This window comes from Mollisia scopiformis, assembly GCF_001500285.1.
Source record: "Mollisia scopiformis unplaced genomic scaffold LY89scaffold_3, whole genome shotgun sequence".
NCBI lineage: Eukaryota > Fungi > Ascomycota > Leotiomycetes > Helotiales > Mollisiaceae > Mollisia > Mollisia scopiformis.
The window spans coordinates 1,453,142-1,471,549 of NW_017263583.1; the positions used below are offsets into that span (position 1 = coordinate 1,453,142).

Below are 18,408 nucleotides of genomic sequence, written 5' to 3' on the forward strand. Positions count from 1 at the left end.
TATTAACAAATCTTCTATTATTAACAAATCTTCTATTATTAACAAATCTTCTATTATTAACAAATCTTCTATTATTAACAAATCTTCTATTATTATTAAATTTCTTGCTATCAACAATTTGTATTTACATCTAAGCAAATTTAACACCACAATCTAATCCACTTTAGAATTCTATATTTTACTCCACGTCCCCGGCTCCACACACCCGGCTCCACACACATGGCTCTACACACCTGGCTCCACACACCAACACACCAATGGTGACTCCATGGAGTCTTTTGAAAGTTATCTAAGGAAGACGGAGGACGGAGGCCGGATTATATACCCTCCGTCTTCACGCTAATAAAATCCGTCTAAATAATTTTAAATAAATTCACTATATATCGGCTTTTTTAAAAAAAATTATTAGAAATTCACTATTTTAGCTTTTGTATTATTAATTAAACAAAAATAATAAAGATTCACTAACGTGTTTTGAAAAACAATAAAACGAATTATAAAGCGCTACTTTTCTTATCTTATAAAAAGCCTAAGATGTAGGACCACGTTGGCGGTTGTCGAAGTGTAACATTATGTGCTTATCCTGGACCATCATAGGAGAATGATCGACACGAGAAAACATCCTTGACAAAACCCTTGGTCTCGTTCTCGACAGTCTCAAGAGGAGCATCCAAACAGGCTTCAAGCATCTCTTCGTTGCTTTTCTCGTTCCAATGAAAGTTGCCTTGCAGAACTAAAGTGGTTGGTTTCGTTTATACTCGCGATTCGCTGGCCTACTTAACTAAAGATTAGCTGGTGTCTACAAAAGCCATTGAATCTGCGACCGGGGCTGGAATTGATACTTTCGAAGAGGTGTTCATCGCGTCCAATAGCGGAGCTATGGATGCTTGTCGTTGAGCCCATTGCTACAAGACGAATGAAGAATATTGTACCCTGCGGATGCGTATATTCCTTGATCGTATCCGTTCAGTAGCAAATTTTGGTAGTAAGGTGCGGTTGTGGATGTAGTCTTTCGTTGGTGTGGGAGGAGTTGCGTTAAAAGCAGTGCAGCTGTCTGAAAAGACCAAGAGCACGATCCAGACATAAGCACTTGGAAGAGGACTATGGTGTCTTTATCATGGTAAAGTCTGTTTCATTCAGTCCCACATCCGCCCATTGGATTTCAGCGATTCGATTTCCGTTAAAGGGGATTTCAAGAGGGACTTCAGTGAAAGTCCATGTCCTTTGATTACAGGGCTGCGACGCGAGCCATCCACCACCCACAACTAATATTGCCATCATATAAACAAAGATTGTCAACCTACTTTGCCTTTGTGAAGTGATTTCCTGTTTCTTTTCAATCCGCACGTGACTGTAGCGAGATTTCAGTCTCGAAAGGGGGAAAACGTGACTTCAGTGTTTTCATTCAGTTCTGACATCTTAGTTCCGACTATAGTGGAGAACAAGGTGTAGAGTGAGCTACGGAGAGATGGTCCTGCTTCGGGATTACTTGGTAGAGCAGGAGGAGTTCCGACCTTTGTAAAAGCCCAAGGGCATGTACCAGGCTCATATGCTAGTTTGCGACTGATGTAGCACTTAATTCGGTGTCTGCGACCGTCTGAGCTGAAGACATAGGCAATTGTGTTTCATATTCTGAGGTATGTATAAGCCTGGTGGTACACCGTATGATGTGTAAGAAATTGGCAGATTGTACATTAGTAGTGCAGCTGTTTCTTGTTGGGAAGTCGAGTTTCAAACAAGAGTTCAATTGCTTGAAGCTATTCTACAACAGCAAAAACAGGATGGTATCTTATGTCCGCAAAGAGTGGCAATGCAACATGCAGCAATGATAGCATAACGCCCCTCCATATGCCAAGTGTTTGTAATCCTTCAAAATCTACCTGACAGGCCATGCCGCGCTATAACCACAAAATAAACAGATGTGTAAATCCTAATTGCAAATCAGTTTCTCTTCTAGACCTAAGGTCAACCGACATGTCACTTACATTGGAGAGAGACCATCGAATAACACAGGACAACACCTCCAATCTACAAGCCGTGATCATGGGTAGGGCATTTACCGAAATTACCTTTGTCCCACCAGCCTTGAATGCACTCCGGATGGAACTTGCAGAAGCAAGTCAAAAGCGCCAATTCTTGGCTTGGAAAGAATTCGTCAAGACAGATCTGACATTCATCCCCATTGATAGCATCTCTAGCAGTAGCTGTATATTTGGTCATACCTCGTCGAGTTCCACTGGATATTCTAGCTAACTGGCCTGGGTGTTGAGCTCCTGCTCCTGCTTGTGCTGTATGGCCTTGGACTCTCGTAAGTTGCTCCTCGATACAACGTTGGATGTGTGACTCTTGTTGGCTAGGATTGTCTCGCAATGAGGTAGGGTACTCCCGGCGGCATATCGGGCATAAGTCTTCTTCCGGTACAGCGCGCCGGGGAGCAGCCTGGGGCATGGGTTGAGGATCGGGGCTGGCAAACCTAGGTTGGCTTGAAGCTACGGCAACATGGTTGAGTTGATTAGGGTACTCCTCTTCATCCGTCTCATCTGGTCGGTTCCGGTGGGACATAGTTCTCCGTGGATCCGAATAATGCATGAATGGTAGTGGACGCGGAGCACGATTCCCAACCTGCAGAAAGTTAGTATAAGATCCTCGACTTGTGATATGCAAAGTGGCGAATGACAACGCACCATCTGAGAAGGCGTCGGGTTTTCTGCGATCTACAGGTTTAATTAGTACGTCTTCATCAGGAATCTGAGATGATAGTAATTGTGCTTACTTGAACGCCTCGAAGAAGATGGGTAACCGCATCTGATGGCACTGCAAGGTCTGGTAGGAGCGGTGTTGCATTTGGCCGGGGCCGATAGCTGTTCTCACGTCTAGATAGTCGGTGTTCTGCAAAGCTAGGGAGTCGATCCTCCGGTCTAACTGCGCGCTCGTTGTTCGCGTGTGGGCCTACAGAGTATGGGGGTGGTGATACTTGAGGCGGGGCCGTATTGGGGTCTGGAACACAAGGATTGCACAATCTGACGCGCTCGCCAGCTTCGATGTTGCCTTCTCCTGAGCTGATCGAAGCTACAGAATGTCGAGATCGATGTGGTGGTGAAGCATACACTCCTGGAGGAGGTCTCACAATGTATTCTCGAGGTATAGTAATTCGATGTGGGGAGCACGCAGCGCAAACCACTTTGCCACACTTCCTGTAAAATAGTCAATACTACAGGTTCAGACTACTCAAATTATCCAGAGAGATGGCGAACCTGCAGTGGTGTTTTCTGTTAAAGAAGGCTGCCATGATTAGTGTGTGTTGTGAAGAAAGAAGGCCTCTGAGTGGTAGCCAGGGACAAAGACTCACCAAATACAGATCTACAGATAGGACACGTAGTAACTTCAGCGTCTGGTTGCCATCTAGGTAGAACAACTCTTTCAGGCTCTCCAATCACTTGGTATTGCGGATTTGCTTGACCTTGATTCATGTTGTAGTTGACTGTGCCCGGGAGCATTTCGATTCGAACACGTCTCGAACCTCTAGGTTGGTTACGACCCGGAAACGGCATATTGTCTTCTGTGTCAGAGTTTGAATGCGGATTTTCCGGAGAACTGTTTGTATGCGTAGAATTGTTCGAAGGAAGATCGTTGTTTTGTGATGGATCTGGCGCGAATTCAGTCGACGAGCGACTTGCGCCTGCAGGACCCACTAGCTCCTCAGAAGGTGGCCTTGAGTTTCTCTCACCATCCTTAACATCAGACCAAACTCGTTCAGATGATGGAACGTCCTCGCCAATGGCATGAGACGCTGAGCGACTTGATTCGCCCTGGCTTTCATAAGATTCTCGTTCTTCACTGCCGCCGATGTTGGCTGTGTTGGAAGTATAAGGAAAGCTCCTCTGATAGCTTATCTCGTCATCACCTCCAGAATACAAATCCAACTCCGAATCTGGGGTAGGGGGCAATGGACGATCAGCTCCATTGCTCGCACCAGAATATGATACCTGTGCAGAGGCAGCCGGGCTTTCCATCTTCAAACCAGCTATTTTCTCACTGCCAGGACATTAGAGCCTACTTTCGAAAGTCAAACAACACCAGGTATCTTCATCTCCCAAATACCATCCAGATGGATTCTTAAAATAACCACAACTTCCAAAGCTCGAACACGCTTCACTCACACCCGCCGTTGTGAGATAAAATATCCCAACCACGTCCCTATTGTGCTCAGAGTCTAGCGAGGCCTCCAGGGACAATATAGAGAATTATTAGGCCTCCGCGGATTTCAGAGATACAGGGTTGTTTTCGTGGAGCAGAGGGTCTATTTCAACTCTAAATGTGCCTTCGAGGCTCGAAGGTGTGGGGTCTTTCGTCAAATTATCTATACTTGTCAGCTAATTCCTACCCGACGATTCCAGTAAACATCCATACCTGTCCTTCTATTTCAGCGAGTATCCGCGACGATCATACAACTATCCGCTGATGGGTGTCCTCTCAATGACAGCCGTGTTATCAGTGACAGTGGCGGGACAGCAGACGTTGCCCCTCTTTCAAGACTGGCGGATGCTCAAAGACGCAGATTCATGCAGTAGACCCAGTCGTATTCGAAGGAACAACCGCACAGCTGGACAACAAGCAGAGGAATAAGTTGTGGGAGTAGTGAAGTGAGGATGGAGTCAACACGCGACAAGGCTTCAAGTATGTTTGACTTTCTTCTTATCGAGCTGACTACACTGACGATAAGCGTGTCGTTGCTCCCGTAGTGTTCCGGCAGGGTGGGGATCCCTGAAGTCTGGTCCCTAGCATTGGCCTATTGTTTCTCGAGCGGCCTCGAATCCCACGAAAAGCATTTAGCAGCAGACGAAACTATACATACCACTGGGTGGCCATATTCTTGAATCTCCGGAGGCAAACTGCTGAATCTTAAGCAGTTGAGTCAATATCCCAGTCACCCACAGGGAAAGGCAGTTGCGACCAGATCACTGTCCAGGGCTACTCGAGTATTCAGCCTAGCCTGAAGCTGTTTGACCGAATCGAGCCCCAGATATCCCACACATAAGGAAAGGATGAGCCACCGAGAATTTCGTGTCCTCCTACAGCCATGGTCGGTGTGTTCGGAGGCTTATATATACGAAGGAAGGGTGTAGTTCGACCCTGCCAGGAAGGATCGGTGGGGCATGAGCTTAACTTCCTGAGCTTGAGACAGAGCAGGAAAAGGAAGAATTTGTCGAGTGCAAGATTCTCCGGAAGGAGGGACCCTCTTTATGTGCTTTTGGAAACTGTCTGTGCCGTTTTGTTATCTACAGTCGTACAAGTGCAACTTGGGCTTTGCCACATTACAGAAAGTTATGATCGGATTACATATATCCGATACTGCAATTGGATCAAGGGTGTAGATTGGAGAGCAAAGTTGGCTTTCAGATTGAGAACATTAAACCGAAGAGATGACCAGTTATCGTTTATTGTTCTATGTTCATACCCTACTTTGAGAACGTCCAATTTTGCAGGCAACGGAGAGCTTCTAACATCTAAGACGGTGGACGTGTCGCTAGCCCTGCAGTAGTTCAAAACTTGAGCTCTGGACAGTCTGAAAGTTGATTCAGAATGTCAAGGAAAGGGGCAGCCACAAAGAGGCCAGCAATCTACTTGCAAAGCCCTTCAAGTTCCTATTTGGGAGATTTGGATACCAGAAATGAGCTCGACGTTGATGCTATTCATCTAGCTTCCACACAGAGAAGAACATAGCGACAGTAGTGGGTTTCAACCGAGAGATGGCGAAAAGAAAGTCGAGTGACTGAGCACGTCTTGGGTTTTGTATATGGACAGCAACGTCAGCCTTCCATCAATACATCGAAAGCGATTCTGAGCCAACGTTGTTGGACGCCGCTGGGGCAAAGATGGCAAAGCAAAAGTTCGAAGTGCAACATGTAGCAAAGTCGAGTTCTAAGCTAATAATGTATATACAGGTTGATATACCACCTACTGAGAGAGATCTAATCGTCTGTTTTCCTCCCAGCATTTGCCGCTCTCTTCTGTTCATGCTGCAGAAAGCCTCGGCGGTATCCGGATTGTTCCGGTCAATATCGCGAAGAACAAATAATCGAAACGCTGAGCAACAGTGAACAAGCCAAGATTTGTTCTGTCCTTTTGAAATTCCCAGTCTCTCCTTTTAAATGTTCTTGGCGAAGAGGTTCCATCAATATATATAGTGATGCATCCAGTTTAAACACTCAAGGCTCGATGTTTGAAGTGAAGAAGTATAGATACTTAGTTCAAATATTTGAAGCCACGGTCGGTGAGTGCCGTACATGAATGGACGATAATATGATATTGTTACGGAGTCCTGGGACAATGTAAGTGAGCCAGTCTCAAGTGTGAACAAAGATTTCAGTTTGAAGTGGTATAAGAATCTATCGTATTGATCTGACTTGATACTCGATCCACGTTGGGGGAAAAGGACTATGGAATGATACTGCAGCCGTCCAATCCGTTTGCTCCATCAGTTTGACCCTTTCGACCTTCAAAGAGACCTACGTAGCTTCCAGGAGACCTACGTAGCCTCGAGGCTCTGTTTCCGAAGTAGTCCCGTGCGTTAACGCTAACGATGGGCACGGTCCACCGCACTGATCGCACTTGGCTGCACTGTCCACGGATTCACGGCCTTTCCATCGACCGGTCCCGACAAAACATCCCACCTCTTCTTTCAAGATGTCGTCCTTCAAAGATATCGATCCTCGATTGCGGGACACGGCGTCAAACGCCTTCTCTCAGCATGCGCACAACAATGCGCCTTTCCAAACCCCTCTTGCCCCCTCGACTTCACGATCACCTGTCGGCCCTCCTCAGCGGTTCGATTCACCGATCGGAAACCCCTACCTTCCTCAAACCCCACAATCTGGCGGAAACGCTACCGATCATGATGGAGGTAATAGTCAATCCGGCGGAGGAGCAGACGATCCAAAGCGAACCCGCGCCTGCGAAGCATGCCGAGGATTGAAGGTGCGCTGTGAGCCAGACCCAAACAATGGAGATGGACCTTGTAAACGATGTGCGAAGGCGAATCGAAACTGTGTTGTTACCGTCCCCAATCGTAAGAGACAAAAGAAGACGGACAGCCGTGTGGCAGAATTGGAGAAGAAGATTGATGCCCTGACCCAATCCCTTGCACAAAAGTCTGCAGGAATTGCGCCTACAACAGCTGGACCTTTCCCTGAGCAACAAGGAATGGGTGTCGAACCACGTCGCAACGCATATCAACAAGTAACCAACGGAGGATTTGACTCTCTCTATGCCAGTCGTCCTGAGGTCCGAGCAGAAGACTGGAGTTACCCTAAGGAACCAGAATTTGTGGCTAGAAAGAACTCTGCCCCGCCTATGGTTGTTGCCGGTCAAAAACGAAAGCATTTAGAAACCAGAGAGTATTCTTCGACTCCCGAGTCGTCTGCTCGTAAGCTTTCGGAAACTCCCAATGGTTTCCTTGTGGATACTGGCAACAAGCCTGCTCCGAACCACGAATATGCAGATGTCATCGACAGAGGAGTTCTGACAGCTGATATGGCCGCTAAGATGTTCGAGTGTTATATTGAGAAGATGGTCCCTCACATGCCGGCTGTTGTCTTCCCAGCTGGTACGACAGCTGCCGATGTTCGCAAGACAACACCTACCCTCTTCCTTGCTATCCTCAGCGCAGCTTCCGGATCGAATTATCCTGAGCTTCAACGCATGTTGACCAAGGAGGTAATGAGCATTTATGCTGATCGTGTCATCTGCAATGGCGAGAAGACTCTTGAGTTGATTCAAGCACTCCATGTCAGCACTCTGTGGTATTGGCCCCCGGAGCATTTTGAGGAGCTTAAGTTTTACCAGCTCATTCATATCGCTGCTGTCATGGCTATTGACATTGGTATGGGCAAGAAGAATAAATCTTCGAAGGCTCAGTCGTCTGCCGGCTTGTGGAGAGATCATCCTTGGCGTCGAACCCCTTACCCGGATCCTGAAAGTATCGATGCTAGGAGAGCATGGTTGGCCTGCTACTTTCTCTGCTGCAACGCGTCTATGGGCTTGCGCAGACCAAACCTGATTCGATGGACTTCCTTCATAGGCGATTGTGTAGAAGTCCTGGAGACCTCACCCGAAGCAGCTCCCACTGACAAGATCCTTTGTCAATGGGTCAGGAGTCAACATATTGCTGAGGAAATCGGTACTCGATTCTCCATGGATGACCCTGGTGCCAGTGTTAGTATCACTGACCAGAATGTGCAATATGCTTTGAAGGGCTTCGAGTTGGACTTGGAAAAATGGAGCAAGAACATTCCTCCAGAGGTAGAAACACGTAAGTATCAAGTAGAGCTTGGATCAGACCCTTTCTGACATGTGAATAGCAACGCTCAGGGTCACTGAGCATGTAGTTAATCTCTACATGCATGAAGTTGCGATGCACGTTGATCATAACGTTGAGGAATTTAAGCCACCTTTTACCGAGGATAATCTGCGAGGTATGGGTGATAAGGATCAACCTATACCACTCTCGAATGCTCATATTAAAGCACTCTCGACTTGTTTGACCTCTATCGACAGAATATTCGAGACCTTCCTGCAATTCGACGTAGAGACGATTCGCTGTCTTCCAGTAGCAAACTTCGTTAGGGTAGCATATGCTGTCGTCGTCCTGATCAAGATGTACTTCGCCGCTGCGCAGCCAAACAGCGAGCTCGGGCAAGTCATTAACAAGGATCATATGAAAGTCGAGCAGTACTTGGATGGTTTAGTCGGAATATTCAGAGCATCTGCCGCAGAAGAGAAATCTCGACCCTCTGGCAAATTCTTAATGGTTCTACTTATGTTGAAGACTTGGTTTCATCGCCAACGCGGTCCCCCAGGTTCGGTCAATGAGTCTGCAAAAAATACTGGGAAGCAAGGCGAATCTTCCGCAAAGTCATCAGATGCAGCTCAACCATCCGCTCCCGAACAACGCAACGGTCAACAATCTGGCTATAGCCCTGCCAATACGCCCCTTCAATTACTTAGTGAAGTTGCAACCGGTAACTCTGGCGGTCAATCTCGATCTGATACCATGGCAAATTACCCAGGTGGAAACAATGATTGGCAACCTACACCAACCCAAGTGAGCTACCAAAATTACCCTCCTATGAACATGTTCGGAATGTACGGCACAGGTGGACCTCCAAGCTTCGATCCTCAAACTGGACTTGATTATGGATACACCATTGGTGATGGCGTCGAGCAAGCTATGGGTATGCCGCCTGGACTTGGTGATTTTGGCACTATCTTCAATGATGATGCTTTCTTCTCCGGGATCATGGACTCTGTTGGTCAAGGTATTTCTTTCGAAGGACTTTGAGTGGCAGTTCCGGTGGCATAAGTTTCTTGCGCTCTCCTGTGAGCAGATTCGGTGGTAACGGTTTGCTTCTTATGGGCAACACCTTATTGTAAGATAGATTTCGTGACTAGCTGGCACATGGCTTGCCATTCTAGCTAGTGACCCAGATACATACCGACATCATGGTCGATGACAAAATAAATTAATGCGATGCCTTCACCTTCTGTCCTCATGCTCGGTATTTAGATCTCGCGAGCTCAATGGTATTCATCCTCGTGACGCCAGTGCCCGCGGCCACCCGCGGCATAGCGCGCTGATTCGCTGATTCGTCCCCGCACTGCACTCATTTTTTGACATGCAAAATTCTCTACATGGGCTCCACAAATCTGCAAAGGAAAAATAGAAAAATTAGGAGCTATGGCCCCAACAAGATATGCACGTTCTCAATACCTGCATATAGCCAGCCTCAAGCAATAGGAAATGATTGGCGGCGTCCGCCGAAAAGCAATTATCACCCTCCTTTCTCTCGCTTCGCTTAGAGAAATTGGCGGGCTGGAACCTTGATAAGCTCTCTGCCCCGCTAATGCAAGCTACTAGGATCAAGAAAATGTACTAGTGTAATGTGGGACCTTTATCTCGTCTTTTTTCTTTCGAGCTATTGTTGATCTCGTGAGTCTATTGCTAAGGAGGGGAAAGAAAGGCTGTATATATTTTCTTATTCCTACGTTCTTCGCTTCTCGTCCATTCGTGTTGTTTCCATCTTGAAGTAATTGGTTCGACGACGAAGTGGCAATTGGGGTTATCACGAGCTGAATGCTGTGACGCCATTTACCCCGCCATACCAAGAATACATTACCTATTTGTACCGTAGCTCGGATATAGAAGGCCCGGTCTCCCGTGGTGGCACAAAAGTCTTTTCTGGAGTTAGAAGAGGGAGATTGAGAAGTGTTTAGTTTTTTGGACGAGAAGGAAAGGAGAGAAGATGTCGTTGTTGCATAGAGTGACTTCTTACGAGTCGCTTTCTCCTCCGAGAGGAAGGTCGCCTGTGGGATCGCATGAAAATCCTAGGGATCGAAAGCTTTCTTTCAGTCCTTTGCCTGGATCGTGGGACCCTCCTGCTGCTGAAGAGCATACGCATGCCATTGGGGCCTTTGAAGTTCCAAAGTCAAAGAGGATATGTACGTCCATTCTCTCTATCCATGAAACTCTTCTCCTTATCTGCCAGGAAGATACAGTCTGCTAACAAACTTGTGAACAGTACAAGTCGCAATTTCTGTCTTCTACTGCCTGTTTGCAGCCGGTATCGTCTTTGGTTACGCTGCTATCAAACCAGTCCTCATCCGCGAACGTGTGTACAGAGACTATTGCACGAAAGACGAGCTCGAACGAGGCGTGCGAACATGCTTCGACCAAGAAATACACCTGAACTTGATGTTCACAATTGCTGCTGTCGGAACGAATGTGGCAGCTCTGCCCATCGGAGCTATACTCGATCACTTCGGCCCTAGACTGTGCGGCATACTTGGAAGCTTTCTACTTGCTATAGGGGCTGTGTTCTTCTCGTTCGCATATAAACTTCCCTTCGATGGTTATATACCCGGATACCTTTTCCTGGCTTTAGGAGGACCCTTCATATTCATCTCCTCCTTCCAATTATCCAACACATTCCCCAAACACTCAGGACTTATCCTAGCTCTACTCACAGGAGCATTCGATTCCTCCAGCGCCATCTTCCTCCTATACCGCATGCTCTACCAATGGAGCAACAACACCTTCACCCCGCACAAATTCTTCCTCCTCTACCTCATCGTCCCGGCCTTCATCCTCCTCGTCCAAATCCTCATCATGCCCCAATCCTCCTACAAAACCGTCGGCGAACTCGTCCGCCAAGTCGAAGACACAACCGACGACAACGTCCTCGACGACCAAATGGACGAACACACCGCCCTCCTCCGCGACGAAAGAAGACAACACCGCCAATCCATCGTCTCAGACATTACCTCCCTGCTCGGCTCCAAATCCGGCGCCAAACACCTGCAGAAAGAGGAAGTCAAGAACCGCATCTCCGGCGTCTGGGGCGCTATGCACGGTAAAACAGTACGGCAACAGATCACTTCTCCATGGTTTATCCTCGTTACGCTATTTACCGTCATCCAAATGACGCGCATAAACTACTTTGTCGCTACCATCCGTCCGCAATACGAATACCTGCTCTCCTCATTCACCAAAGCCGTGGAAATCAACACCTTTTTCGACATCGCGCTCCCACTTGGTGGAATTCTGTCGATCCCTTTTATAGGCTTGATACTAGACAATACCTCTACGCTAACTGTTCTCTCGCTCCTGGTTACTATCGCAACAACAATCGGGATCCTAGGCTGCCTTCCCTATACCTGGGCCGCGTACGCGAACGTCTGTCTCTTCGTCCTCTATCGCCCCTTCTACTATACCGCCGTATCGGACTATTCCGCCAAGGTGTTCGGGTTCCGGACGTTTGGCACTGTGTACGGGTTTATTATCTGTCTTGCTGGTCTGTTTAATTTTACTCAGGTACGTTCCCAACATCCAACCCTCTCGTTCTGTTATAACCGCGTACTAACGCCCCGATAGAGTGGACTAGATGCCCTATTACATAAAGTATGCAAGGGAAATCCAGTCCCAGTTAACGTAGGACTATTGAGCGCCGCTGCAGTGGTGGGCATCGCGTTATGTGTTTTTGTGGGGTGGAAAGCGTATTATTTCAGGAGAGACCGGTTGGAAGAGGAGGCTGAGCATGCGGGGGAGACGCTTATGCCTGGGGCTAGGATGCCTGAGGGTTTGTAAATAGGTGGAGGGACTGTAGTATGTTTTGAGCGGTTGGTGGCGGTTGGGTGGCTATATATCCTGTTGCAAGTTCGGCATAGCAGGGCGTTGGTTGGGAAAACTTCTTTGCGGGTCATCAGGTCGAGTTGGGTATCATCCTTTTTTGTATTGAAGATAATCTAGCAATTTCGAACATTGACATCTAGACTCTGGTCATGAATCGTTATATTCAGCGAAAGTGCTCAAACTCAGCCCCGCTGGTTCTCATTGCTAGCAACCGGTATCCGCTCAAGCTCATTTCTCATAATCGTCAGTTATTTTCATCATTCGAGTGCCCAGCACCACAACATCAAAATTCATCTCTATAATCCTCGAATCCTTGCATGGTGAGCCAGTCATCCAATCGTCCTTGAAGTGGGAAAGGCGGCTTCTTTACTCTACCCAGTTCCTTCCAGCATTTTTCGGCTAGCTCATTGTTGCCTGGGTCAGTGTCTGTCAGGAACTCGACGACGGGATTGTCGGCGAATGTTACAGCGGTGGGTTTGCAAAGGGTCATGCGGATTTGAGGGTGGTGGTGAGGGGAGGTTGGGACGGGTGCTGTATAGGAGTGGTGCGGGATTAGGAAGAGAGTGATTATCCTGGTCGTAAGGAACGTAGCAAGTGCTTCGAGGGTTTGGAAGGATGATTCTTCGATTGTCTAAGTGTTGCGTTAGTTACTTTATAGATTGGATGAAAGGAGTTCGAAGGAAATTACCTTTGCAACGATCTCTTCGAGCTCAGCCCAGGTATCAACTGCCCTGTCCCATTTCTCCATCTCGACACCACAGATAACGATTTGCTTTGCCAGTCTCTCGTTGGGGTTCACGCCAATGATGGCTGGAATTCTTAATTCATGCAGCTTCATCACCATGCTATAAGCACCTGGACCGCTTCCCGCACCATCGTACAAGAAGGTTCCCTTAACACTGACACCAGTACCTAATAAGGAAGCTTTTGGAAGTTTGACCTCAAGCTCAAGCACGGTGATATTCTCTGAGCTCAAAAGAGGTTCGGCATCTTTCTTAGACCTCTTAGACTGCTTAAGAGCTCTGGTCGCCACGGGACCTTGAGGGATCTTTGGTAGGACATCGTAGCCTGTGAGGCAGTAGTGGAGCCAGCAAACTACAGTTCTACCCCACATTGGAACTCGTAGTCCTTCTTCATCACCGGATCCGATGATGCCCTCGAGTTCCTTGCATGCTCTGATGATTGCTTTGCTTAGAATACCGTAGTGCACTGTTACAATTAGTTTGTTTCTTATCAAGTGAAGCTTAAAGTAAGATGAGGTTAAACAATGAGGGATAATTGTGAGGGTGGCCTCATAATTCGATACCATACAGAGAGAAACGGAAATAGATGTGTCTGAAGTATCAATACGTACCTGTTCCTTTAGTCACAGTATCAGTATCTGAAGCAGATGAGAATGGCTTTCGGAGGGAGATGGATGCTGAAATCAACGCAGGTTGCTGAGTGGCTGGACGACCCCAAGCATCAGTGAGGGGCAAGTTCGTCTGAAGATTGTGGATTTCAATCTTGGATGGAGCTTCCTCGGGTGCCAATCTGTGGAGTGCATGCGGGGTGAGAAGTGGAGGCATGATTATGCCTTGTGTGTGCTTTGATCAGATTGAGATTTGGTGTCTGTGATATGAGCTTCTCGTCGATGATAGCGCGATCAACTCAGGTTTTGGGACTCGATATCGATTTTGTAATCACAAGAGATTTCGAATTGGGAGTTTGAAGGTATTTGAGGTCAACACGAAATTTTATGGGAGAGTGAGCTGGGCATGAGACCTCGAGGCAAAGTTTGTGAGGTGGAGCAATCCCGGCAGAAAATCACCAGATTTGGCACCGCCTTCCACGAAATGATGTCGAATGTTCATTTGTAGCAGGCGCAAACCTGATAAATTGCTGCCTATTCGCTAGGTTAAAGCTCAGGAGAAGCTGCATTCTAGTGGCCCTGATGTCATATCGTACCATCAAACACCAGAAACTCCATCCTCACCGCCCCCCACGCTCCCAATGCCTAAACGCCATGTACAGTATAAACAGCCGCCACGAGACCTTTATTTCTTATTTGGGAGTTTTGTCGTGCCGTCGCAAACTGGACATATCCAGGTTCCGACCGGCTCGCTCTTGAGATTAACGCAACTCCAATGGAACCACTCCAAGGGGCAATCCTCGTTGTCGCAAGCAACCATATCGCCATAGCTAACGCTCTGGCATATGCAATACTTCTTATCATCTCCTCCTTCCTCGTCATCTCCCATCTCTTCGTCTCCATCAGCATCCTTGTGCACGGGCGGAGTGGCAGCTTCGTCCTCTTCTCCAGAACCAGATTCGGCGTCACTAAGTTCACTATCGTTTGTAGAAGATGGGGAGTTCTTATTGCCTGGTCGTTTGAGTCTGCTTAGACCAGACTTCTTAGGCTTCTTTTGGACTCCAGCTTGTCTGCTTCCAGATGGTGCCACTTTCTTGATAGCTGTGCCCTTCTGTGATAATTTCGGTCCTGCACTACCAGCTCTTGCAGATGCAGTAGCTGGAGTATGACCTCGAGGCGTACCTGGGGTTGCTGATGATTGACGTGCAAGACCACTTGGTGGAAGGACACCGAGACCCATTTTTTGACGCTTGACCGCTGCGGTCGCACCGAGCGATGTTTCTCTAGCCTGACGGGACATCAGCATAGACGCAGCAGGTGTAGCAGGAGCAGAAGAGGATGAAATGCCAGTAGCATGGGCTTGCAGGTGTGGTATTCTTTGTGTGTACTGGTTGGGCTGCCGAGTATGTGGTATCGTCGCAGAGTTTGTAATCTGTCCCAACGGCATAGGTACTGTATTAGCATCTAGTCGACTAGGGAGGGCACTCTCTGGTTGAGGGCGGAGAACTGAAGGTATATCCGGATCATTTGGAACCTCTCCTCGATCTTGTAATGTCTTTATGTGACCATCAAGCCATCGAGTATGCTTGTCCATCAGTTGCTTGGTCTTTTGCGCGAGAGCAACTTTCTCTTCCTGCAGAATCTGGCATTTATCGTAATTCTCGAGGACCACTCTACTCAACTGCTCCTCCTTAGGGTTTGGGGTATGACTGCCATTAATTTTAATCCATTTCTGAATGGCCGTGTCGTTTTTCGCGATGATCGAAAGGCATTCTGACATTTGTCTATCTTTCTGTTCGATCTCTTCCTGCATGAAAGCGACTTCTGCAGGCAAGTTTGCCACGCGATTCATCCACTCGTCGAGCAGGCCGGCCGCATCGAGGTGATCTTGGTGGCCGACCATACTGCCTCGCCTGTTGTTAAAATCGATGGAGAGATCGTCTCTGGGCATGATTGTTAATGGCGATATCTTGAGTGGGTCGAGAAGTAAGGAGGAGATATCAAGAACGTCGCGCGCAATCGTATGCTCACCTCGAATTTGTAACGCTCCGTTCTGCGAAGACGAAGGAGAAATTTTGAAGACCCTGGCTGGTTGGGCCCGAGTGGTGGTGCTAAAATTGAAATTGGATGGCAGGGAGAATGACGAAGAAGGCGCGATTGCGAAAACCCAAGAAGAGGCGAGTGAATTTGGGTCCACTCTCAGCCTTGTGCTAGACCGTATGCGGCTAGATGATATGTAGGGGCTGGCAGCGGTTGTACAGTGTGATCATGTATTAGCTTGACAGAAATATGGAGACATGCTGCTTGAATTTGAATGAAGTACATAGATAGAATTTGTAGAAATTTCAAATTTGGTCAGCAATTCAACACTTTGAAGCATCATAATTTCTCTCCTCTTCTCCCGAGATAAGGCGAATGAATTTGAGTCCACTCTCAGCTCGAATATGATAGAACTGTAGAACATTCAAACTCTGTCAGCATTTGAGCACTTTAAAGCGGCATAAGATCTCTCCTCTTCGCCTAAGAAGAGAGAGATGAATTTGAGTCCACTAGCAGCCCAGACATAGATAAAATTTGTAGAAGATTCAGAGTTTGTCAGCATTTAAGCACTTCAAAGCGGCATAAGTTCTCTCCTCGAATTAACGTAATGTTTTTCAAGTAGCAAGAAATAAACAAACGAGTACATCGAAATTTTTTATGAAAGATGCAAAGTCTGTCAGTAATAAAGCACTTTACAGCTATACAAGTTCTCTTTTCAAGTTAAAGTAAGATAGTCAAGTGGCAAAAACCAAACATAGTGAATTTGAGACCACTCTCAGCCTTGTGCTAAATTGTATGATGCAGACATGTATAAAATTTGTCAAAGTCCGTCAGCAATTGTGCACTTTAAGCTAGCATAAGTTCTTTCCCCAAGTTAAAGTAATATGTCAAGTAGCAAGAAATAAGCATCGTGAATTTGAGCTCACTCCTAGCCTTGTGCTAGACCGTATGCGGCTAGACGTCATGTGATGGAGCCCGAGAAATTTTCACCCAATCGGCGTCTCAAAACTTTCTCCGGCGCGATTCCCAAAACAGCCTCACATCTTGTCGATATCGGCAATACAATAATCCGATACGATGCCTGCCAAAAAGAGAGCTTCGCGCAAAGCTGGGGGCTCAGACCCCGACTTCACCCCTCCTCGCTCTCGACCAAGCACGACGAAGAAGACGAACATCGACCAACCCGGCTTCGCGACCGGCTTAACCCTTCGATCTGCCAACCCGAAGAAGACAAACATTGAACAACAACCCAGTGTCGGACCTGGCACCATGGTCATGTCTTCTAACAAGATTGTGAAGGAGTACGAGCACCCGCAAGATGAAGATGTCCGAAATGAGGATTTCCGGCGCAAGGTGATGGAGGCAATTGATAAGAACAAGATCGTACGCCCCAAAGGATACACAGTATCATGGCATTCGAACCCGGCCATCGAGAAGCATCACTTCGGAAATTCTCACCCTATGAAGCCATGGCGCCTCACCTTGGCCAAGAGCTTGATCATGTCCTATGGAATGCATGCGGCTATGGACACCTTCATCTCCCGAACAGCAACCAAGGAAGAATTGGAGGATTTCCACACTGAAGACTATCTCGACTACCTCAAGACAGCAAAGGTCGCTCTCCCTGATGATGAGACTGTGAAGGACTATAACCTTGGTGGTTCGGATTGTCCCATCTTCGACGGCTTATTCAATTACTGCTCTATGTACGCCGGAGCATCGATTGATGCGGCAAGAAGATTGGCAAATGGAGATTCTGATATTGCAATCAATTGGTCTGGTGGCCTCCATCACGCGAAGAAAGCCGAAGCTTCTGGTTTCTGTTATGTCAATGACATCGTCCTTGCCATTCTCCAACTCTTACGAAGATTCCCACGTGTCTTATACATCGACATTGACGTTCATCATGGAGATGGAGTTGAGGAGGCATTCTGGTCCACTGACAGAGTCCTGACATTGTCTATCCACAAATACGACGGCATGAACTTCTTCCCTGGTACTGGTGACTTGGACAGAACAGGTCCGGATGATGAGGCCAACCCTGGAGCACATCACGCAGTCAACGTACCTCTCTATGATGGCATTGATGATACCCAATACATCTATCTGTTCAAGACCATTGTTGGCATGTGCAAGGACCATTTCCGACCATCAGCAATTGTTCTTCAATGTGGGGCGGATTCACTTGCTGGTGACAGACTGGGTCGTTTCAACGTTCAGGTTAAAGGTCATGGGGCTTGTGTTGCATACTGCAAGTCTCTTGGTCTCCCTTTGTTGCTTGTCGGTGGTGGAGGATATACCCCGAGAAATGTCGCTAGAGCCTGGACCCACGAGACCAGCATTGCCATCGACTGCGACAAGGATCTCGATCCGGTCATTCCAGACCACACACCCTACAAGAGCTTCTTCCACTATGACACCCTCTTCCCAACCCTTGAAGAAATTCTCGTTGGCGATCCACGTCCAAACAAGAACAGCAAGAAGAGAGTCGATGAAATCGTTTCGTCCATCCGAGAGCAGCTCCGTATGGTAAACTTTGCACCCAGTGTTCAGAGCTCTGTCATTCCGCCTGATCTTAGTTTCACCAAAGAGGATGTGGATGATGCTATGAACGAGGAACTAGAGGAGCAAGACGAATACAGAACCCAAAAGGAAACCGGCGTTGGTGTTCCCATGGAATTGTCCTGATCGAATTGGTTTCTTTTCTTATTCAGCATTTCAGCAGCGCTTTGCGGAGGATACCAAGTGTGCATATCTGGGGCGTTTATGGGCATCGTTGATTTTTCGGAGGAAAACTAAGCTGCGTGCATTTATGGCGTCTTAAAATGGA

General features: G+C 47.4%; 7 protein-coding genes across 7 annotated transcripts; 4 read left to right on the forward strand and 3 right to left on the reverse strand.

Moving 5' to 3' along the window:
• Positions 1 to 1,901: 1,901 nt before the first annotated feature.
• On the reverse strand, positions 1,902 to 4,164 carry LY89DRAFT_309550 (FYVE-domain-containing protein). Its single transcript, XM_018206621.1, has 6 exons — positions 3,350 to 4,164; positions 3,255 to 3,282; positions 2,774 to 3,194; positions 2,685 to 2,714; positions 1,986 to 2,622; positions 1,902 to 1,930 (listed from the first exon to the last, which is right to left on the reverse strand). The coding sequence occupies exons 1-5, from the start codon at positions 4,011 to 4,013 to the stop codon at positions 2,029 to 2,031; spliced, it is 1,737 nt and encodes a 578-aa protein (XP_018077102.1). The 5' UTR covers positions 4,014 to 4,164; the 3' UTR covers positions 1,902 to 1,930; positions 1,986 to 2,028.
• A 689-nt stretch (positions 4,165 to 4,853) lies between these two features.
• Positions 4,854 to 5,709, forward strand: LY89DRAFT_309563 (uncharacterized protein). Its single transcript, XM_018206622.1, has one exon. The coding sequence runs from the start codon at positions 5,081 to 5,083 to the stop codon at positions 5,540 to 5,542; it is 462 nt and encodes a 153-aa protein (XP_018077103.1). The 5' UTR covers positions 4,854 to 5,080; the 3' UTR covers positions 5,543 to 5,709.
• A 949-nt stretch (positions 5,710 to 6,658) lies between these two features.
• LY89DRAFT_637013 (uncharacterized protein) lies at positions 6,659 to 9,540 on the forward strand. The gene is made up of 2 exons (XM_018211512.1): positions 6,659 to 8,311; positions 8,361 to 9,540. The coding sequence occupies exons 1-2, from the start codon at positions 6,688 to 6,690 to the stop codon at positions 9,338 to 9,340; spliced, it is 2,604 nt and encodes an 867-aa protein (XP_018077104.1). The 5' UTR covers positions 6,659 to 6,687; the 3' UTR covers positions 9,341 to 9,540.
• A 456-nt stretch (positions 9,541 to 9,996) lies between these two features.
• LY89DRAFT_777799 (MFS transporter-like protein Fmp42) lies at positions 9,997 to 12,336 on the forward strand. The gene is made up of 3 exons (XM_018222165.1): positions 9,997 to 10,497; positions 10,578 to 11,869; positions 11,930 to 12,336. The coding sequence occupies exons 1-3, from the start codon at positions 10,302 to 10,304 to the stop codon at positions 12,140 to 12,142; spliced, it is 1,701 nt and encodes a 566-aa protein (XP_018077105.1). The 5' UTR covers positions 9,997 to 10,301; the 3' UTR covers positions 12,143 to 12,336.
• A 134-nt stretch (positions 12,337 to 12,470) lies between these two features.
• LY89DRAFT_728868 (uncharacterized protein) lies at positions 12,471 to 13,755 on the reverse strand (the record flags this gene model as incomplete). Its single annotated transcript, XM_018219315.1, has 3 exons — positions 12,471 to 12,818; positions 12,876 to 13,396; positions 13,542 to 13,755. The coding sequence occupies 3 exons, from the start codon at positions 13,753 to 13,755 to the stop codon at positions 12,471 to 12,473; spliced, it is 1,083 nt and encodes a 360-aa protein (XP_018077106.1).
• Positions 13,756 to 14,057: 302 nt separating this feature from the next.
• Positions 14,058 to 15,683, reverse strand: LY89DRAFT_680863 (uncharacterized protein). The gene is made up of 2 exons (XM_018214156.1): positions 15,570 to 15,683; positions 14,058 to 15,481 (listed from the first exon to the last, which is right to left on the reverse strand). Exon 2 carries the CDS (start codon positions 15,439 to 15,441, stop codon positions 14,224 to 14,226), a length of 1,218 nt encoding a protein of 405 aa, XP_018077107.1. The 5' UTR covers positions 15,442 to 15,481; positions 15,570 to 15,683; the 3' UTR covers positions 14,058 to 14,223.
• A 1,170-nt stretch (positions 15,684 to 16,853) lies between these two features.
• On the forward strand, positions 16,854 to 18,266 carry LY89DRAFT_574766 (histone deacetylase; the record flags this gene model as incomplete). Its single annotated transcript, XM_018208756.1, has 1 exon — positions 16,854 to 18,266. The coding sequence occupies one exon, from the start codon at positions 16,854 to 16,856 to the stop codon at positions 18,264 to 18,266; it is 1,413 nt and encodes a 470-aa protein (XP_018077108.1).
• Positions 18,267 to 18,408: the final 142 nt, after the last annotated feature.

What these genes read in the sequence shown, in the direction of transcription:
- LY89DRAFT_680863 (XM_018214156.1), bottom strand. Translation starts at nt 15,441, where the DNA reads ATGGTCGGCCACCAAGATCACCTCGATGCGGCCGGCCTGCTCGACGAG.
- LY89DRAFT_309550 (XM_018206621.1), bottom strand. Translation starts at nt 4,013, where the DNA reads ATGGAAAGCCCGGCTGCCTCTGCACAGGTATCATATTCTGGTGCGAGC. An exon ending in TATCTGTAGATCTGTATTTG is followed by an intron (nt 3,283 to 3,349) that starts GTGAGTCTTTGT and finishes TAATCATGGCAG; the next exon opens with CCTTCTTTAACAGAAAACAC. An exon ending in ATCTTCTTCGAGGCGTTCAA is followed by an intron (nt 2,715 to 2,773) that starts GTAAGCACAATT and finishes TTAAACCTGTAG; the next exon opens with ATCGCAGAAAACCCGACGCC.
- LY89DRAFT_777799 (XM_018222165.1), top strand. Translation starts at nt 10,302, where the DNA reads ATGTCGTTGTTGCATAGAGTGACTTCTTACGAGTCGCTTTCTCCTCCG. An exon ending in TCCAAAGTCAAAGAGGATAT is followed by an intron (nt 10,498 to 10,577) that starts GTACGTCCATTC and finishes ACTTGTGAACAG; the next exon opens with TACAAGTCGCAATTTCTGTC. An exon ending in GTCTGTTTAATTTTACTCAG is followed by an intron (nt 11,870 to 11,929) that starts GTACGTTCCCAA and finishes ACGCCCCGATAG; the next exon opens with AGTGGACTAGATGCCCTATT.
- LY89DRAFT_637013 (XM_018211512.1), top strand. Translation starts at nt 6,688, where the DNA reads ATGTCGTCCTTCAAAGATATCGATCCTCGATTGCGGGACACGGCGTCA. An exon ending in TCCTCCAGAGGTAGAAACAC is followed by an intron (nt 8,312 to 8,360) that starts GTAAGTATCAAG and finishes ACATGTGAATAG; the next exon opens with CAACGCTCAGGGTCACTGAG.
- LY89DRAFT_309563 (XM_018206622.1), top strand. Translation starts at nt 5,081, where the DNA reads ATGGTCGGTGTGTTCGGAGGCTTATATATACGAAGGAAGGGTGTAGTT.